Source organism: Belonocnema kinseyi, chromosome 5 (genome assembly GCF_010883055.1).
Source record: "Belonocnema kinseyi isolate 2016_QV_RU_SX_M_011 chromosome 5, B_treatae_v1, whole genome shotgun sequence".
In the NCBI taxonomy this organism is placed as follows: domain Eukaryota; kingdom Metazoa; phylum Arthropoda; class Insecta; order Hymenoptera; family Cynipidae; genus Belonocnema; species Belonocnema kinseyi.
The window spans coordinates 14,816,578-14,835,917 of NC_046661.1; the positions used below are offsets into that span (position 1 = coordinate 14,816,578).

The following is a 19,340-nucleotide window of genomic DNA, read 5'->3' on the forward strand; positions in this document are numbered from 1 at the left end:
ATTTGTCCTGCACGTCTCAGTTTTCCCCTAGATGCAAATTGATGCTTATGGATTTTGAGAGGCTGAATCCAAATCTGGCATTAGCACTTCTTCTACACGTCTCAGTTTCTCCCTAGATGCATAAAATAAGAAAACCCCTAGGAATAATTTGCACATTATTTTGATAATACCAGTAATCGCGAAAATAGACACATCTATATTATATTCTTAAGTGCAACGACTTGTAAAGACTTAATTTTTACCCAGAAATTCTTTAGTGTGCCTTCTATTTTTCCCAGCTTGCGTAGTTCTAGGGAAGTTGAAGATCTTTCTCAGATTATATAGATTTACACGGTAAAAAACCTAGTATACTTTACATTTTTGCGTGCAAATTTAGTCACTTGTCCCGTGGAGACAACTTTTTTTTGGTGGGCCTGTGTGAACGGAAATTCCCTAGGCTTTTCCCTACTTTTTGTATCTAGGGAGAGAATGGTAAAAGCTCGACAAAAAATAACTAATCAAATTTAGATTTTGGGTGCAAAACTGCAGAAGAAATAGCATTTTTCTTATTTTTTGCTTCATAAGTCAGTATAACATGCGCAAGACCTTAAATTTCCCTAGATTTATCCTAGCTAGGAGAAACGGTGAGCACACTGGGGAATTTTTGAGTATGAATGTGGTTTGTACGAGTCCCAAAACATAAGAATATGACACCCGTACGTTTATTCTTCCGTATACTATTATATTCAAAATAATATCCAGAATATCCCTAGGTTTTCCTCTATTTTCTTAAATAGGGGAAAACTGAGACGTATAGGAGAAGTTCTCAGGTGAGATTTGGATTCAATGGCTCAAAATCCATGAGGGTAGCCTAGTCACTTGTCTCGTGCAGACAAATTTTTTGTATGGCCTGTGTGACTAGAAAATCCCTAGGATTTTCTCCACTGTTTGCATCTAGGGGAAAACTAAGACGTGTATGACAAATTTTGAGGGCATATTCGGATTTAGCGGCTCAAACTCTATACGGCTAGCCCGAAGAAAAGAGCTGTAAAATAATCTTACGGAATTTGCCTGAATTGGTGGCAATTGTGGTGTTAGATTGAAATAAATAAAATTATGAAACCGATTACAAAACTGCAATCATTATTTTTTTCTGAGAGTAGACGAATTATTCTATCGGATCTAGGCTTTGCATTGTTAAAGAAATTCCCTGATAGTGTTATATCTGCGTAACTGAAATATTCTGTTAGCGAAAAGATCACAGTTTAGCAGAACATTTTTCTAATGGCCGGCCGTTAGTTAATGGTCTAGGTTTTTCGCTAAGAACTCGAGTTTCTTAGGAATCATCCACAAATTACGTAAGACGTTTTTCTTTTGTTTGAATAAAGACGAGCATAAAATTGCTGTGAAGTTGAGAAGGACACAACGATATAAACAAAAGAAAAACGTCTTACGTAATTTGTGGACGATCCCTTAATGACTTACGACAGAAATAAACAAAAGAACAATAGTTATTCAAGTAATATTTGTAAAAATACTGCACTTTCGTTGAAGAAATTTATTATAATACTATTTTCTGAAGAGTAGACAAGTGGAAACTAGATATTGGTGAAAACTTGTCTTGAGCAATAATAGTCTATTTTAAAACATATCATATGGAGAAAAAAATAATGTTTAAATGAAGTATTTGTATGATTTTTATTTTATCTTCTTAGCTTTATTTAATCTAGGTACATTAGCATTATTTATTTTCATTTTATTTGTGTGCAACTTCTCATCTGTTGTGTATTTATTCATTCACCTGATCGACTATGGTTTCTGATTTTTCAAACATTAACGTCTCCACATATTGAAAGTTCTTAGTAATTTTTTAACATATAAAGGAGGCTTTTAAATATTTCTGACAGGTTATCCACTGGAATTCGCCGCGGAAACAAAATGTTCATAATAAGCACATCGATGACTTTCGAAGGATGCATAACATTTTCCTTGAGCTTGATGGAAGACTACTTCGACGAAGTCTTTTTAATTGTTATAAAGCAGAAATTTCACCAGTTGTAAGTAAAAAATTTTTATATCTTGGAGCAAAAGAATTGTTCTGACGAATTTGTGACAAGATTTTTTAATAAGATACTATTTTTCAAATTTTCCAGTGTATAAATTTCACTATTATATGATCTGATATTTCATTAGAATGATTAGAATGATTCCGAAGAATGCAAAATGTGCAGTCCGAAATAAGAGGAGACGATATCACTTCCGTGCAAATGAAATAAAGCTTTGAAGTGTTATTACTTTATAACGTGATCAATCTTTCCTGGACAAGTAAGTAGGGAAAAAATCTTTCATTGATAAAAATGTGCTTAGTAAGATCTTGTTGGTCAAAGCCCTCTATCTCAACGGGATAGAATGGAGATGTTTTTCATCATGGCATTTATCAATGAAATGGCGATTCTGTTTTACAGGATCACCGTTTTCCTTGCTTGCAACTATAAAAGAAAGAACAGGAATGAGCACTCCTAATGAGCAGAAATAATAAACATCTGTGTAAGAAATTAAATTGACTTTCAACGTCGGAATTTGCGTCGTGTAATTTAGTTATCAACAAGTTTGCTAAATAGGGCCGTTCGATTCTAGCAATCTCGTGTATATACAACTATTTATTCTAGAGTTTCGATTAATTTATTCGTTATAAGAATTGCCATGTTTCTGACTCTAAGTTAAGATTTTATTTAAGTGTTTCATAATGAATCTCTCTGTGGTTAACTTTAGAAAACGACTCGAGTATGAGACGACTGGCAATAATTATAACCGACAAAATTGCGAGAGAGCAGAATTCCCATTTGACTCGAAAGAGGAGATTAATTTCTCTTTTCCAACACAGCTTTTACTTAATCATAAAACATTGCGATTTTTGTGACTTTGACTAAAATAGGAAAGCGACTGGAAGAAACTACAGTCTCTTCGGTTCACGCGATTTCCTATTCAAATGTTTTCATTGTGAACCTCTCTGATTTATTGAAATCTCAGAAGGACAGCAAGTAAGTAAATTTTTGACCAATATTTCTTTGCTTATTTATCATGAATCCACAGATTCAAAGGAGTGATATAAAATTATTTCCGTGAGCATTACGTGCAAGAGAACCAGAGTCGTCGGCTTGAAACAGACAAGAGGTTTCTTTCACGGTGCGTTTTCCTACAATGCGGTACCGCGATATTTCCCCACCGGAATCGAGCTCACTGTTGGTTACGAGAAGGTATATTGAGCTAGCACCTTCACTATCGAATTTTTGAATTTTTTATAGCTCAGAATTGTGGGCTTTTTTTGGGCTTCTTTTGGGCTGCAATACGAATTTTTGGGCTCCTTTACTTTTTTCAAAAAATCAATTTTCTTGTGAACGTGCCAGCTTAGATTAACCCAGCACCTGCACTTCTTTAAATCACTAAATAATAAACATTCAATTACGCCAGAATTTTGGGCTTTTTTTGGGCTCTTAAAATGCGCAAAAAATTTTTTCCCCAAACTAACCTTTAACTCCCAAAATCAACCCCCTTCAAAAAATTGAAATTTTTCAGTAATTCATTACGGGATATTTTTGGGATTTTTTGGGCTCCCAGAAAATATCCACTTCGATTTTTGGGTTCCAACCCTTGCAGTAAAAAATTAACCCCTTTGTAACACGCAGATACGAAATTGTCAAAAAATAACTTTTATTAAATTTTAGAGCTTGAATAGAGTTACTGATTTTTGGGTTCCTTGAAAATATCCACTACGATTTTTGGGCTTTGACCCTTAACGTCAAAAATCAACCCTGCTTTGCCACGTATATACTAGTTTGTCAAAAAATCAATTTTTCAAGAATTTTTCAATGGAAATACCCGCTACGATTTTTGGGTTTTAACCCTTAACGTCAAAAATCAGCCCCTCTCTACCACATAGATACCACTTTGTCAAAAAATAAATTTTTCTAGGATTTTCAAATGGAAATAGAGTCCCTAATTTTTGGGTTCCTCGAAAATACCCGCTACGATTTTTGGGCTTCAACCCTTAAAGTCAACAATCAACCCCTCTCTACCATGTAGATACAACGTTGACAAAAAATAAATTTTTTGAGGTTAAGGGTTAAAGCCCAAAAATCGTAACGTGTATTTTCGAGGAGCCCAAAAATCAGAGACTCTATTTCCATTGAAAAATTCTACAAAAATTGATTTTTTGACAAAGTAGTATCTACGTGGGTTGATTTTTGACTTTAAGGGTTGAAGCCCAAAAATCGAAGCGTGTATTTTCGAGGAGCCCAAAAATCAGAGACTCTATTTGCATTAAAAAATTCTACAAAAATTTATTTGCAGACAAAGTTGTATTTACGTGGTAGAGAGGGGTTGATTTTTGACGTTAAGGGTTAAAGCCCAAAAATCGTAGCGGGTATTTTCGAGAAGCCTAAAAATCAGAGACTTTGTTTCCATTGAAAAATTCTACAAAAATTTATTTTTTGACAAAGTTGTATCTACGTGTTTGAGAGGGGTTGATTTTTGACGTTATGATTGAATCCCAAAAATCGTATCGGGTATTTTCGAGGAGCCCAAAAATCAGAGACTCTATTTCCATTGAAAAATTCTACAAAAATTTATTTTTTGACAAAGTAGTATCTACGTGAGTTGATTTTTGACTAAACGTAAAAAAAGAGCTTTTTTAAGTTTTGAAATCATATTTTTTTAAAGAGTATTAATAATTTTTTAAAGTTTTCTGTACGCGATAAAAGTACTTGAAAATAATCCGTGGAACATTTCTAATTTGGACATAAATTAAAAAAGTTATATGCTTTTCAACAGTTTGAATATTTTCAAAAAATGGAGAAAATATTTTTTTTCTGTAAATTAAGAAATGTAAATTCAAATTTCTTCTAAATATAAAAGATATTTCGAAACTATTCTCATAAAATTCTTCAGTTAGTCCCAAATTTAAAAAGTTAAATCATTTTCAAAAATATGCAATTTTTATTATTAAGAGATCGTTAAAGCGTTATTTTTGATAGACACTGACATGGTTTATAAATTATCTTGATAAACTTTTTCAATTGCACGCGAATTGAAATTTTTCTAGATTAATTAATCAGAGTTGCCTTAGAACTGAAGTTTGAACAAGCGGAATCAAAGCCCACGGTTGAATGTCTCTATCTACTAAATTACAAAAAACAATCGTGTTTTTTAGTTACATTATAATAAAAAACATACTTCATTCTTAAACGCTGCTCCAGTAGAATTTACTCTACTACCTAATTATCGAGCGCGAGTGTCGCAATGAGAATGTAATCGTCAAAGCCGCAGGTGTTTTGAGAACCTTCACTAAAAGCAAATGGAAAACAAATTCAGTTCCAATTTATAAATGTAATTCTTCAAAAACTTAAATCACAGTTGTTGATTTAAGTTGCAATATTTATGATATTTAAAAAATGTAGTAGAAGCGCGAGAGCATACCCACGCGCCCTAGGCGCACTTAAACTTGGCTCAAACTATTAAGATAATTAATATGTAAAAATGTGGCTTCGTGATTCGCAATAAAAAGGCAAGTGTCAATAAATCTATTGTTTAATTATTTGAAATTATATACCGAAATCATTCAACCTTTAACATATTTAGAGATTTACTTTTACACTTACTGCTTAAAAATTATAGAAATTCCGAAGTTTCTATAATTTTTAAGCAATAAGTGTAAACGCTAATCTCTGAGTACGTTAAAGGCTGAAAGATTTCGGTATTCCATTTTTAATAAATAAATATGAAATTTAAACGATAAATTTACTGACAATTACCTTTTTGTTTACCAATAATGAAAATAAATTGCTACGCATAAATTTTCGTACATATTTCCAGGAACTTTTTCACTGTCTGATAAAAAAACTCATAAAGCTGAGGCTAATGGAAACCGGTTAGTATAATCAGGGTTCGAAAACACTATTTTGTAAAGGATTAGGTCTACTTAGAACTTAAAGGTTCGACCGAAGTCTGCTTCCAACGGAACCTTTGATATTTTTCAAAGTGTTTGATTCAGACCGAATCCTTTAAAAAATTTGACGGTTCGATTCGAACCCGAACCCATCCAGAATCGCTTATTATTGGAACAAAGCTAAAAGGTTCCGATCCCTGAATATAATAAATTTTTTTTTATTTGGTCGCCATTTCGGATCTCTAGTATGCTGAGTAGGGTGGTCCAAAAATGTATTGGGGTTTTTTTTTATTTTAATGGGGACACCTCAGAAATCAACTGTGACTATTTTTCATTAGGCGTCACTTAATAGTTAATTAAACTTGAAAAAATAATTGTTTATAAAGTTATTATAGTTTATGACTATCTTCATCTATATCAATATATGATAGTTGCGGTTTTGCGGCAAATTTTATCTTGCTGTCCTTTTTTGACTTAGTGAGGTAATAATTAATGAAAGTTAACAAAAAAGTTGTTCAAACAGTTTAATATAGTTTCTGACTATATTTTCTTAGATAAGTGCTAGAAAATCGCGGTTTTTTTTTTTAATCTTTAACTTTGCATCGCCTTTTTATTTATGAAGAAATTGTAAGTCAATCACAACAAAAATGATTTTTTAAATAGTATTGTTGTTTTAAGCACACTATTTTCGCTTTTTTCCACAAAAAGAGAAAGAGATTATTTAAAATGTAGTTTTCTTTAATGTTTATTTACTAATTGTTAATAACTTAACAAGCGCAACAAAGTTGAAGATTTTATTGAAAGGTAAAAATTGCCGAAAAACCGAAACTATCAGGTATTGCTATAGATGAAAATAGTCATAAACAATAATAATTTGTTAAAACAATTATTTTCGTTAACTTTCATTCACTATTACCTCACTTTAGATGAAGATTGAAGACTGGGTATTCAAGAATACCCAGATATTTATATGATTCGCCTGCAGCCATTGCCTCGATGTCATTTTCGAACTTGTTCTTTAACTCTGCGGTCCCTAATTCCCCTCTGATACATGCGTTGTTCTGCATTTATCTAGTCCGAACTCCTTGTGGATATCAGTGGAAAACTGCTTTGTGACATCGATCACTTTCTGCACTTTCTGGGCTGAACTAGCGTACAGCTTCCGGTCATCCACGTAAAGAAGATGGGTCACTTGATGACCATCCTCATTATCATGAATTCTGAAGCCATGAGAAATGTTGTTTAGTGTTATGATTAATGGTTCAACGTTAAACAGAACCATAGTACGCTGAAGGAGTCTCCTTGAAATATACTCGTCGTAAAGCATATTGATCTAGTTATCTTTGGTTGTCCATGATCCAAATACTTGATTCTTGTACCCCAGAGCCTCATCGCATGAATTAGAAAGTCAATAATGCGTGGACTTCAAGCAAATAGTCATGCGACACGGAAGGAAACGCTTGCTTGTAGTCAATGTGTGCCATGTGCAAGTTCCCATGATGCTTAGGAAATTTCAACGCATACAATCGAATAGCATTTAAGAATGACAATCTTAAAACGTATTAATTTATAACAAATAATCCTGGAAGACCCATGAACGGTAGTGTGGGTGTCAGAACACTATGTATTATATTATGGGATACGGAATTGCAATATGGGCCGGTGTGAACAACAAGTGTTTCTCGTGCCTCGTATGAATTTCTTGATTTGACTTAGAGTCTTAAGTGCTAGATTTTTACTTTGCCTATTAATGCGCACGTTTTGTGCTGTGACACCTGATGGGTTAAGTTTTTGTTACTGATTTTTTCAATTTCTGTCGGAATTCTTATCGGTTTTGTGTCTTTCTGAGGAATATGTGGTCTTCAACAAACATCCTTATAAGTTTCGCGTTGCCCCTCAGGTAGTGTGAATGATTTGTCCTGACTTTGCGTGCTGTGTTCTTTTGTGCATGTGTAAAAAAATGGCTGGCAATTCAAATGTGCACGATGTTTATATACGGAACAAAAGTTTCCCTGATATGTAGTTAAAAAAACTGCACAGACATATATTCATACATACACACACACATGTATATATATGTATAGATATCTATATTAACTAAAAAATTATGAATCAATTTAAAAGTTCAATTTACGTCGGCTTTGGTACTTACGTTTATAACGTTCAGATAGTTGATTCCAAACTAATCAATATTTCGCATTCGAGTCAATATTTTCTCCGCTTTTGATATTTTCATGTGTGAAGTCCGCGCTTCAGAAAGTGAACACGTGTTTACGTCGGTATGTTTGTTGACATCTGAATTTTCCACGCTGCGAGCAGTTTCCAAAAACAAACGATTTTTCGAGTCAGACAATTATAGAATTTTTACTCAGTGTCTTGTTTGATGTCGTTATCGAAACCATGTGGAAAAAAGTTATTCTTTGACAGAAAAGTTACAGTAATTTTCAATTAACAGAAACTCATCAAAAATTGATTGAAAAGCATATTAAGAAAAATTATAATTTAAAAGATAAAAGTTTTCTTTTAAGTATATATGCTACATGTCGTACAGAATTACTTCAAAATGAGAAAAATGATTTGAAGAGAGCATTACCAACGATGCCTAACTATGAAAACATATTGTTACATATGCTTGACTGGCAGATCGAAAACACATCCGCGTAACACAACAGGAGTAAAAAAGACGTGAGTTCTAAAATTACAGATTCATATGGATTTTACGGCTCGCAAAATTAAAAAATAACTTCACTTCTTAAAGTAAAAACTTCTGCTCAATTAAATACAATGACAATTTGTAAAATATGTAAGACTGAAGTTTACAAAGGTAAAAGGCATGCTTGTGGGAAGCAAGATCATATATTAGGCAGTCTGATAAGTACCTGAAAATTCTAAGAGATGGCATTAGTATTCACTAATGTGAACCATTTTCGTCGAGCTTGATCCTTCAAATGACGCCTGTCAAAACTTCAGCCATTTATGTTTACGCATTTACAAGTTACAGCACTGAGAAGCGACTAACCTCCGAGTTTTTTTTAATATGGAAAAATCTGAGTTTCGAGTTTTGCTCAAATACTACTATCTTCGCAAGAAAACGACATCCGAGACCAAGGCTAAGCTGGACAAGTATTACCCGGACTCTGCAGCGTCGATTGGAACGATTCCTAAGTGGTTTACCGAGTTTCGTTGTGGCCGTACGAGCACAGTTGATGCTGAACGATCTGGGCGCCCAAAAGAGGTCACTACACCAGAAAATGTCGAAAAAATCAATGGTATGATGTTGAATGATCCCAAAGTGAAATTGAGAGAGGTAGCTAATGCTGTAGGCATATCATTGGAACGTGTGGGCAATATCGTGCATTCAGTTTTGGGCATGAAGAAGCTCTGCGCGCGATGGGTGCCGCGTTTCCTCGCAGTGGACCAAAAACGAATTCGTGTGACAACTTCCCAGCAGAATTTGGCATTATTTTCGCGTAAGCCGACCGAGTTTTTGTGCCGATTCATAACCATGGATAAAACCTGGATCCACTACTACACTCCTGAGTCAACGAAACAGGCAAAACAGTGGGTTCCACCGGGCCAAAGCGCTCCGAAGCGTCCAAAGCGCAATAATGGGTCGGAAAGGTTATGGCCTCCGTATTTTGGGATGCACATGGCATAATATTCGTGGACTATCTTGAAAAAGGTAAAACCATAACCGGAGCATACTATTCATCATTATTGGACCGATTGAAAATCGAAATCGCCGAAAAACAACCGCATTTGAAGAAGAAAAAACCGCTTTATCATCACGATAATGCGCCTGTTCATTCATGCTTAGTTGCACAAGCAAAATTGCATGAAATCGGCTTCGAATTGGTTCCTCAGCCACCGTATTCACCAGACTTGGCCCCCAGCGACTATTACTTGTTCCCTAACCTGAAGAAATGCTCACCGGTAAGCGTTTTTACTCAAATGAGGAGCTCATAGCTGAAACTGAGGCGTATTTTGGAGACATTGCCTCGGAAATTCTCAATAAAAAAGCTAAAAGTAATAGCACAGATTCTATCACGCTGAACATTGCAGGACGTAGAAAAGGAATATTTCGTAAAGAAAAAAGTTCTGCAGTCACATGTTCATCAAAAGATTTAGATAATATCCATACAAACACTGTATGTTCGATTCGACATATGAATAACTTTACTACTTTTATTCGACATTCTACTGGTCGCATGTCTGTACCTGCTCATTATTCACATCACGTTAATGAACGAACAAAATTATTAAAATATATCTATAATATTAAAGTGCTAGAATTCAATACTAAGAATTCAAATTTAAAAGAAAGACCTATCCTCTGGGCTGATGCTGAAAAACTGCTTGAAACTGTATTAGAACGACATCATTTTGTTGGTGACTATCTCATTAAACTAATGGCAGATGGTGTCAGGATTTTTCAAAATTTGCTTGTCAATAATTCCTCACACACCAACTGAGACTGATTTGGAAAATGGTATACCTAGAAAACAAAGAAAAATTGGTTCTCAAAACAGTATGAAAGCATCAAATGCGGGAACAAGTATTAAAAAACTGATTATGCTGTGTATAGTACATGACGTCAAAGAAAGCCATGAAAATGTTAAACATCTATTCACTTTAGTGAACATTAATAATATTTCATTAAACTTTGTCTCTGATTTCAGAATATTACTGATCATGAATTTACAAAAAACGGCAACGTCAATGTATCCATGTCCTTATTGCTTTGTTGGTCTTCAAGATTTAAAGAAAGTTGTTAACGAAAATCATGTGTCCGAGGAAGTGGAAGTTTTATATCTTAAAACATTTAGTGATTTGAGAAAAGATTGTGACAAGTTTATGTCTCTTTGCAAAAATAAAAAGTTAGCTAAGAACTGCTACAGTACTATAACTGAGCCACTTTTCAAAGAAAAAGACGATTTGTTTATTCGTGATAAATGTACGATTCGAGAACATCATATGTTACAAGGGTTTGTTAAACATTTTTTTGGGATGGTCTAGTGCACGTTATCGGTTGAGAGAAAGCTCTTTTGTGGCCTTTAAAACTAAAGTTAGTCTCAAAGAATCATCATGGAGAGGTATTTAAAGGCAATGCATGCAGAAAATTGTTAGGAGAAGCTGACAAAACTCTTTGATCGAGAAATTTATGTAGGTGTCGGTCCATTTGCCATCACATCCTATGTCATTGCATTTTAAATAATGGATAAAATTGTTAATTCATGTTTTTCGATCGAAAGACTTGATTCGATTGCAGATATAGGAAAGCTTATTAAATAATTGCACAGCGCATTGTTAAGCACAAATACAATCTAAACCCTGAAAATGCATATAGCTTATAGCTGGAGCAAGCCGGAGAAGCGGCACATAGAGAGTTTCTAAAATTTTGGGAAAGACGAAAAATCAATCTTATTACTGACTCTTCATATCCGAAAAGACTGAAGAATGCCACCGTTGAGTTCTCATTTCTATATATTTAAAGAACAGATATAAATAGTGATGATTTATGTGAATCTAAAAAGACTTAAATTTATTTTTGTGTTAACAAGTCATCATGCATTTATGTTCATTTATTGTTGTTTAATATATTATATCGAAATAATTATTATTTATGTTTGTCAATATATATTATTATATTATTAACATGTATTTATCATTATATTTTCTTATGTAAAAAAGAATAAATCATTTTTATAAACGAAATTAATTCCTAATTATTTTGTACTTATTGAAATATAAATCAATTTGTAAACAATCTGAATAAAAATCTTATTTCCAAGATATCTTGAAAAAAGGATCAGATCACATTTTGGAACGGTTATTTTCTAGCATCTAGAGTCATTACGAAGAAATCCTCGCAGTTTTCTTTACCTACATATCTGGCAAACTTTTTTTCCGTATATAAACACCATGTGTGCTGTAACTATCAAACTTCATCAAAGCCGACACAGAGGAAACCAAAAAGTACATCAAACTTCTCAAAACTGACACAGCTTAATTGAAGTCCGATTTTGATCCTCTAAAGATCGAATTTAGCACATCCAAAGTACAGTATAAAAACCTGAAAGAAAGTCATCAGGAAATAAAGGAAAAGTGTGGTTCACTCAAACGACAGGTTGACTTTCTTCAGCGACAAGCCCACTCCTGCAATGTTTTGATTCAAAATCTATCGGATGATAAGGAATCTAACAAGGACGTCTTCTCATTCGTTCTCAATTTTCTTATTAGCGGTAGTCTCTCACTTAATAAGTCGAGCATGGATACCATTTATCGTCTGGGAAGGATGCAAGGTAGTAGACCCGTTCGGGTACGTTTCAGTTCTTGCAGATGAAAGCAAAAGGTTCTCAACAAACGTGCAGCTTTTAGAGAGTTGAACCTTTCTGTCATATTTGACAGATCACCAGAGGAAAGTCAAGACTAGCACCCTGGACCCCTTTTGGAAAAATTGCTTCAAACCCAGAGAAGCCTCAGTCTAAGAATTAAAAACCTACTAGGCCTGGTAAGGTTTAGCAACTTGCAGCAGAGAAAGAAGTCGGTAATCAGGATGTCATATCTCAATCTCATAAGGGCAGCAATCTTCGCAACTCTTTCTCGGATACTCATGGCCATTCAAATTTTGTTGATATCGCAATTTACATACTCAGCTCGGACATTATCTGCCTGTGCGAGACATGGATAACTTTAAAGAATTTAGAATCCCCTGTATGGATCACTGATCACTCCGATATTGTAAGTAATGCAAAATGTTCTGCTAAAGTCTGCTGCCCTAGTACGAGTTTAGCAATTTTTATAAGCACACCTCTATTCAACTTGGAAATTTTATTAATTTCTCCTACATGTATTTTTGTTAAATCTTGAAGGACATTCTTGTCAAAATTGTTGAGAGTGGTGAGCTGATGATATTAAATGAAAGATTCCCTACAGATTTTCCAGATAATTATACATTTTTTGGATTTGAGGGTATGAGTGTTAAAGATCTTGTTGTGTGTAACATTGGCTCAATAGATCCGATTACTAATTTTGAAGCACTTTAATTGCCTACGACATCCGACCATCTTCCGACTCGCGTTGACATTTCTTATTTAATACAGATGGATACAAGTGTAAATAGAGACTTATTTTTATTGAACAATAAAGTAATCTGAAATGAAAATCGCAAATGTGACCATATACATGAAATGTCTATTTCTGAGAACTCTGCGTACCCCAAATGTGAAATAAATACCCTAGATAATAATTTAATTGTAACAATCTCATCTGTCGCCGATAAGTTGTATTTACTTGCAAATTCTAAATGGCATACTCCAGGAAAGAAACCTTGGGATGATAAAGAATGTAGAGTCACGCGCCGCAGACTTAGACAATCTTTAAATGTCTTTCAAAAGATCGGTTTTGCTGATATGGCAGGGGTAAAATATCTAGAAATCAAAAGATATTTTCTGGAGCTACATAGGTCTAGGAAGAGGCAAAATAAATGAGTAGCAATATAATATACAAATATAAACAAAAAGTAATCATGTGCAACCAGATGAAGCAGCAAAATAAAAAGAAGTAACTTGCAAAAATTGTACAAGAGAAAAAATTATTTAAGGTTATCAAGACAGTCAAGTCTCCAAAATGAATGCTCTTATTTGTAGAATCTTTCGAAAACACAATGCAACTTTGCGCAGCTCGTGTGAACAATTAGAGTTTAAAAGACTCAGCCAATACTGGCTATTGTCTGTCGTGGTTGCTGGGTGACCTAAGATTGATATTCTTGAGGCAGAATAGGCAGGACAAACAGCTAACGATGAATAAGGTCCTCTGATACTGACAGGTTACATATAGGGCAGAGTCTAGCAGGGTCATAAGTAAATTTATATTCAACAAAACGTATAAAACTCCTGATAGAGCCCTTAAGTCTATGTTGATCAATAATAGAAGTTATATAAAAAGGTAATCTAAGATGCAATGATTGAAAGACCGGATTTAGTTTAAGATGTGGGAAGACTTGGAGACTACTTTAATAGAGTTATCTTTCATAGTTGGAACTCTAGATATAATCAGAAAAGTTATTTAGAAATAAATCCATATTTTCAACGATTGACGCAGAATCCAAGTCAAGCCACATTTTCTTCGAATTACATAGAGTGAACATATTTTTGAGCTGGAGAACCCAGTTATACTTTGGGTTACAATCAGGTTTTAATGACATTGGCTTCAATTTAAGAAAACATCTTTTAGGTTACCTGTCATCAGGCATACCCAATAACCTTGACAACCATCTCAGCGCTGACTTAGATATATTATAAGCTAACTTTAATCTACATGTCTCTAAGCGTAGGTCAACATTCGGCCTATGTTTGTAAGGATTGCTTGAAAATGTCATTGATACAGGTCACAGGCATTAAAAAGCCATTAGCAAAGCCTGCCTATAGTCTTGTTTTGATCGGCTGGACTAATAACATGTCTTGCCTTTGTTGGTTGGACTAATTTTTAGTCTTGTTTTAGTTGACAAGACTAATAACATGCCTTGCCTTTGTTGGCTGGACTGATTTATAGTCTGATGTTAACCGACTGGACTGATAACATGTCTTGTCTTTTTTGGTTAAACTGATTTATAGTCTTGTTTTGACCGACTGACTAATAACATGTCTTGAATTTGTTGGTTGGACTGATTTATCCTCTTGTCATAATCGACTGGACTAATAACATGCCTTGCCTTTGTTGGTTGGACTGACCTATAGTCTTTTCTTAATTATCTGGGCTAAAAAATATCTTTGGTAGTCCAGAATGACTTTCGCCTTGATTATTTTAAAGACTCTTCACATAGCCAGGGCAGTCCTATTACATTGCCTTTAGTAGCTGGACTGGCTTTTTCTTTGAATTGAACTGATCTACAGTCTTGTATTCATTTACTGAACTGTCTGCCACTTTTAATACTTCGAACAGTATTTACATTTGCCAGGGCAGCGTCACGATTTTCACCTATTTATGTCTGGACAGCGCCATTTCATTGCCCTTGTTAGCTGGACTGGTCTTACCAGTGTTTCTAGTATCAATCAGTAATTGTGTTGATCACAGTTTATTGAAAAATCTGCACCTCATCTTCAAGTTTCAAGCAGGACATTAGATTCGCTTGTGGTCATATTTTTCGCGTTCAGCTCCACCTTTCTCGAAAACTTTGGATTTTTTGGACTAGTACCCATCAGGATTTTTTGATCAGGAGGCTTTGAACTATATTATATTGCAATTTCAGCCAATTTCACCGGGGTCGGATTTTAACGTAAATTGTGCAGGGTCCTTTATATAAAAAAAGATAAGATTTAAATAAAATACATGAACTTTTAACTAAAACAGATAAGTTTTCTACCAAGAATAGAATATGTACATCTGTAAATACTTGATAAGGATAGAGATCCGTTATCGAAACCTCGCATTAATTACGCATATTCAATAAGGTCGAGAAGACTCGTATGAAATAGAATAAAAAGTTATAATACTATATTTGTTCATTTCTTAACATTTTAATAATTACTTCGCGGACGTCAAAAACTTGGAATAACATCTGTTTATAATCATATTTATTATTTAAACCATTTTCAGAGTTTGTCTATTTTTTTATGAAAACGGTCAACTTTTTCACGGAATCAACTAAGAAAGTTTTCCCAGCGGCTCTTTAATATGAAGCTTTGTTAATTAACCAAAACTTTTTTTTATGTAAACAATTTTCATAAATCAATTCAGAGTTTGTCTATTTTTCAACGTATAGGCTCATTTTTTTCCAGAATTAACTCAGAAAGTCTTTCCGATTACTCTTTTCTATTATCTTTTGCAAATTCCAAAGAATTGTTAATTATTTAAACAATTTTTTATGATAAAATTCCGAGTTTGGCCATTTTTCGATAAGTAAGCTCATTTTTCGCATACTTAACTAATAATATCGATACATTTTTTTTACGGTGCTTTGAAAATTCCTAAAAATTATTATTAATATGAACAATTTTCATAAAAAAATTCAGAGTTTGTCTATTTTTCAACGAATGGGCTTAATTCACTTACAGAATGAGTAAACAACTTCTTTGCGATGTCTCTTTTTTATGGTGCTTTGAAATTTCTCAAGAATTTTGGTTTAGTTAAACAATTTTGATAACAATATTCTTGGTTTAGTTATTTTTCAAGAAATAGGCATAATCTGTTCACTAGATCATCTAACAAGGGACCTTTAGGTCTGCTTTTTTTATTTAAATTGACACTCTCCTTAATGAAAGGTACATACCAGAGGTCTTCAGAGAAAAATAAAAAGACGCAATTTTGACCCATTTTCGAGAAAACTGCATTTTAAAAATTGCGAACGGATGATCATCGAACCTATGTAGAAGTATTACAAAGCGTCGGTAGCTCCCTGGTAGAGCGCTTGTTTGATACGAGGGTAGTTCAATAAGTCCTTAGAATGACCAACAGATGGCGCGCGAATTGCTCCAAATTATCTGTTTTCAGTCAGCACCACTCCCGACTAGATATATGGTGCAGTTACAGTCCACATCTTCTGAGTTTACGTGTTTTTATAACCAATTGAAAATGCTTATTTTGAGGAACTTCCGAAAACGCACTTTTCTGAAGGATTAAAAAAACTTGAAAAGCGATTGACCAAGTGTATAGAGCTCCAAGGAGATTATGTTGAAAAATAAAAAAAAATTTAGCCAAAAAAAATTGTTTTTATACTTCATTCTAAGGACTTATTGAACTACCCTCGTAGCCGCAAGGTTACGCGTGCGATTCTTGCTATTCGTACCTTATTTTATTTTTTTATCAAAATGCTGAAGTATTCCATCTTTTATTAACATTTAATATTATTATGCTATTTAATTATTATTTATTCCTTATTTGCAATAAAAACTTTGTTTATCGTATTTTTACTATCGCCCGTTTGCACGATTGTGCATTTTATTAAAATTCTTTATACTTTAATAGTTTCTACTATTTATATTTTTCAATTAAAGTAGGAACAAAGTATTTTAAATGGAAATTTCAATAATAAATACGAAATATCAGTTGATGCAGTGACTCATTTCACAAATATTTACTGACAAGAACGAGAAGTGCCTTGAAATGGTATTTTCACATATTAAAACTAATTGTCTGTTATTCATATACTTTTTTGTAGTTTCAGGAGAACGATTTAATTTTGTATTTGTTGTTGAAATTTTTGTTTGCAACACTTTTGCCTTCTTTAATTTAAAAACGCAAATACAAGAAACTACTAAAGAAAAAAATATTAATAAAATGCAAAATTGTTATATTAAATGTTTTTCAAAAATAGAATAAACAAGTATTTTGATCAATAAAAAAAATTGAAAAAGTACGCATAGCGGGAATCGAACGCGCCACCTTGCAGATATCAGCCAAGCGCTCTACCAGGGAGCTACCGATGCTTCAAAATAATCTTGCATCAGCTCGATCATTATGCGTTCGCAATTTTTAAAATGCATTTTTCTCGAAAATGGGTTAATATTGCGTCTTATTGATTTTTCTCAGAAAACCTCTGTGTTAGATTGCTGAATAGAGGCATCACCTGTAACCTCTGTTTGGAAAAAATGTTGTTTGGCAATAAACTATTAGAATCTTTAATTTCAAGGATGAATGAAGCGATTAGATTAGGAAAAAATTTAAAATGAGTGTTACTTTCGTTACTATGATGTCTCAAATATGGGTCTGTTACGATATATCGTAATTATAGTATCATATTTAACGATGCGTTACACATAGGTAGTGATGTGACCAACATTATTTTTTTTTACTAGTCATAGAGGTACCTTACCGCCCCCACGAAACATTAAAAAAGGGTATTTACCAAATTATTTGTGTGACCTGTAAAAGGGGTGTTTCTGTCAGTTTGGACGTTTAAAAGCACCTAAACTGAGAGTTAAATATGATCATTCCGATATCGTAACATGCCAATATTTAAGACATTGTAGTAACAAAAGTAACAATAATTTTAAACTTCTGCCTGGTCAAATCCCTTCATTTATCGTTTAATTAAAGATTCTAAAAGTTTGTTGCCGAAAAAACTGGGTTTTCAGCCAAAAAACAAGTGACGCCCCTATTCTGCAATTGCACCAACCTCTGGTATGTACCTTTCATTGAGGAGAATATCAATTCAAATAAAAAAAAACAGACCTCAAGGTCCCCTTGTAAGAATGTTTTTCTGGTGACTCTTTCCTATAATACTTCGAAAATTCTCAAGAATTAATGATTATTTGAACAATTTTCATGAACAAATTTTAATTTTGCCATGACTCTTCAGTATGATACTTTTTAAATTGACGACGAGAATTAATTACTTTCACAATATCCATAAACCAACAAATTGTTTGGCTTTACTTCAACGAGTATTAATTGTTGAAACAACTATTCATAAGTAAGACCTTCTTTGCTCTCATATTTTACACCACAACTCTGGATATAAATTCTTTAAACATTTTCAATCCCAAAAAATAATTTTTGTTAATTATTTTGTTTCTAAAGTAATACATTTTTTAAACCTATTTTTAACCACTAGAAATTATTTCTAAACAGTTTTATCACAGAATAATCTTATGATAAACATCAAGTACACGGGGCAATGGTTAAGTGATAATGGATTTGACTCAAAGGAGGACGTTCTATGTTTGCATATTTAACGCAATATCGCGATTGGATGATTTCCCACACAAATTTTCTATACAAGGACAAGCCTAATAAACAAGGAATAGAAGCATATTGAAAACTAGGTGATTGAAAGAGATAGACAAAAAGGCTGATTTGACAAAGAGATAGAAATCAGTCAACGTAGATAGACAAAAAAAGGACAATTAAGATCAAGGAAAGGGGAATAAAAGCGATTTCACTGAATTTGAATCCGTGGAATTTAACTCAATATCAGTGAAATACTTTCTGCTATTTGAATCAGTGAAACCTTAAGGATGCAAATAACTAGAAGGGCGTTACTGATTTTAAATTAAATTTCACTGAGGAGCAGTGAATTTTCCCTTATTATAATTTAAAGACAGGTATGAATCTGTAATGACAAAGAGATAGAAACAGATAGACGTGTATAGGCGAAAATCTGGATTAAAAATGAGATACAATGGAAGGAGGAAAATAAGCGAATCATAGGTAGGTATAGAGAACTGAGGATTAAACAGGAAAAAAGTAAAAGTTTAGTGACAAGAAAATAGAGGAAAATAGAGATAGAAACATATAAATAGCTGTAGAGACTAGAGATAGAATAAAGTAAAACTGGATGAATAATTGATAGAAATATTTGCAGGTGTAATGTGGATGGACAATGGATAGGCTGAGATAAATAAATTGAGGAATAAGCGAATAAATCATGCTTAATCCATTCGAGATGAGTTTTCAATAATTATGCTGCATTTAAAAA

General features: G+C 33.4%; 1 protein-coding gene across 1 annotated transcript in view; it reads left to right on the forward strand.

Moving 5' to 3' along the window:
- LOC117173543 (LARGE xylosyl- and glucuronyltransferase 2-like) overlaps positions 1–19,340 on the forward strand; it is a 418,028-nt gene that overhangs the window by 232,402 nt on the left and 166,286 nt on the right. Inside the window, exon 7 of the mRNA XM_033362182.1 lies at positions 1,887–2,036. Coding sequence (XP_033218073.1) covers positions 1,887–2,036 — 150 coding nt within the window. The remainder of the gene's footprint in view (positions 1–1,886; positions 2,037–19,340) is intronic.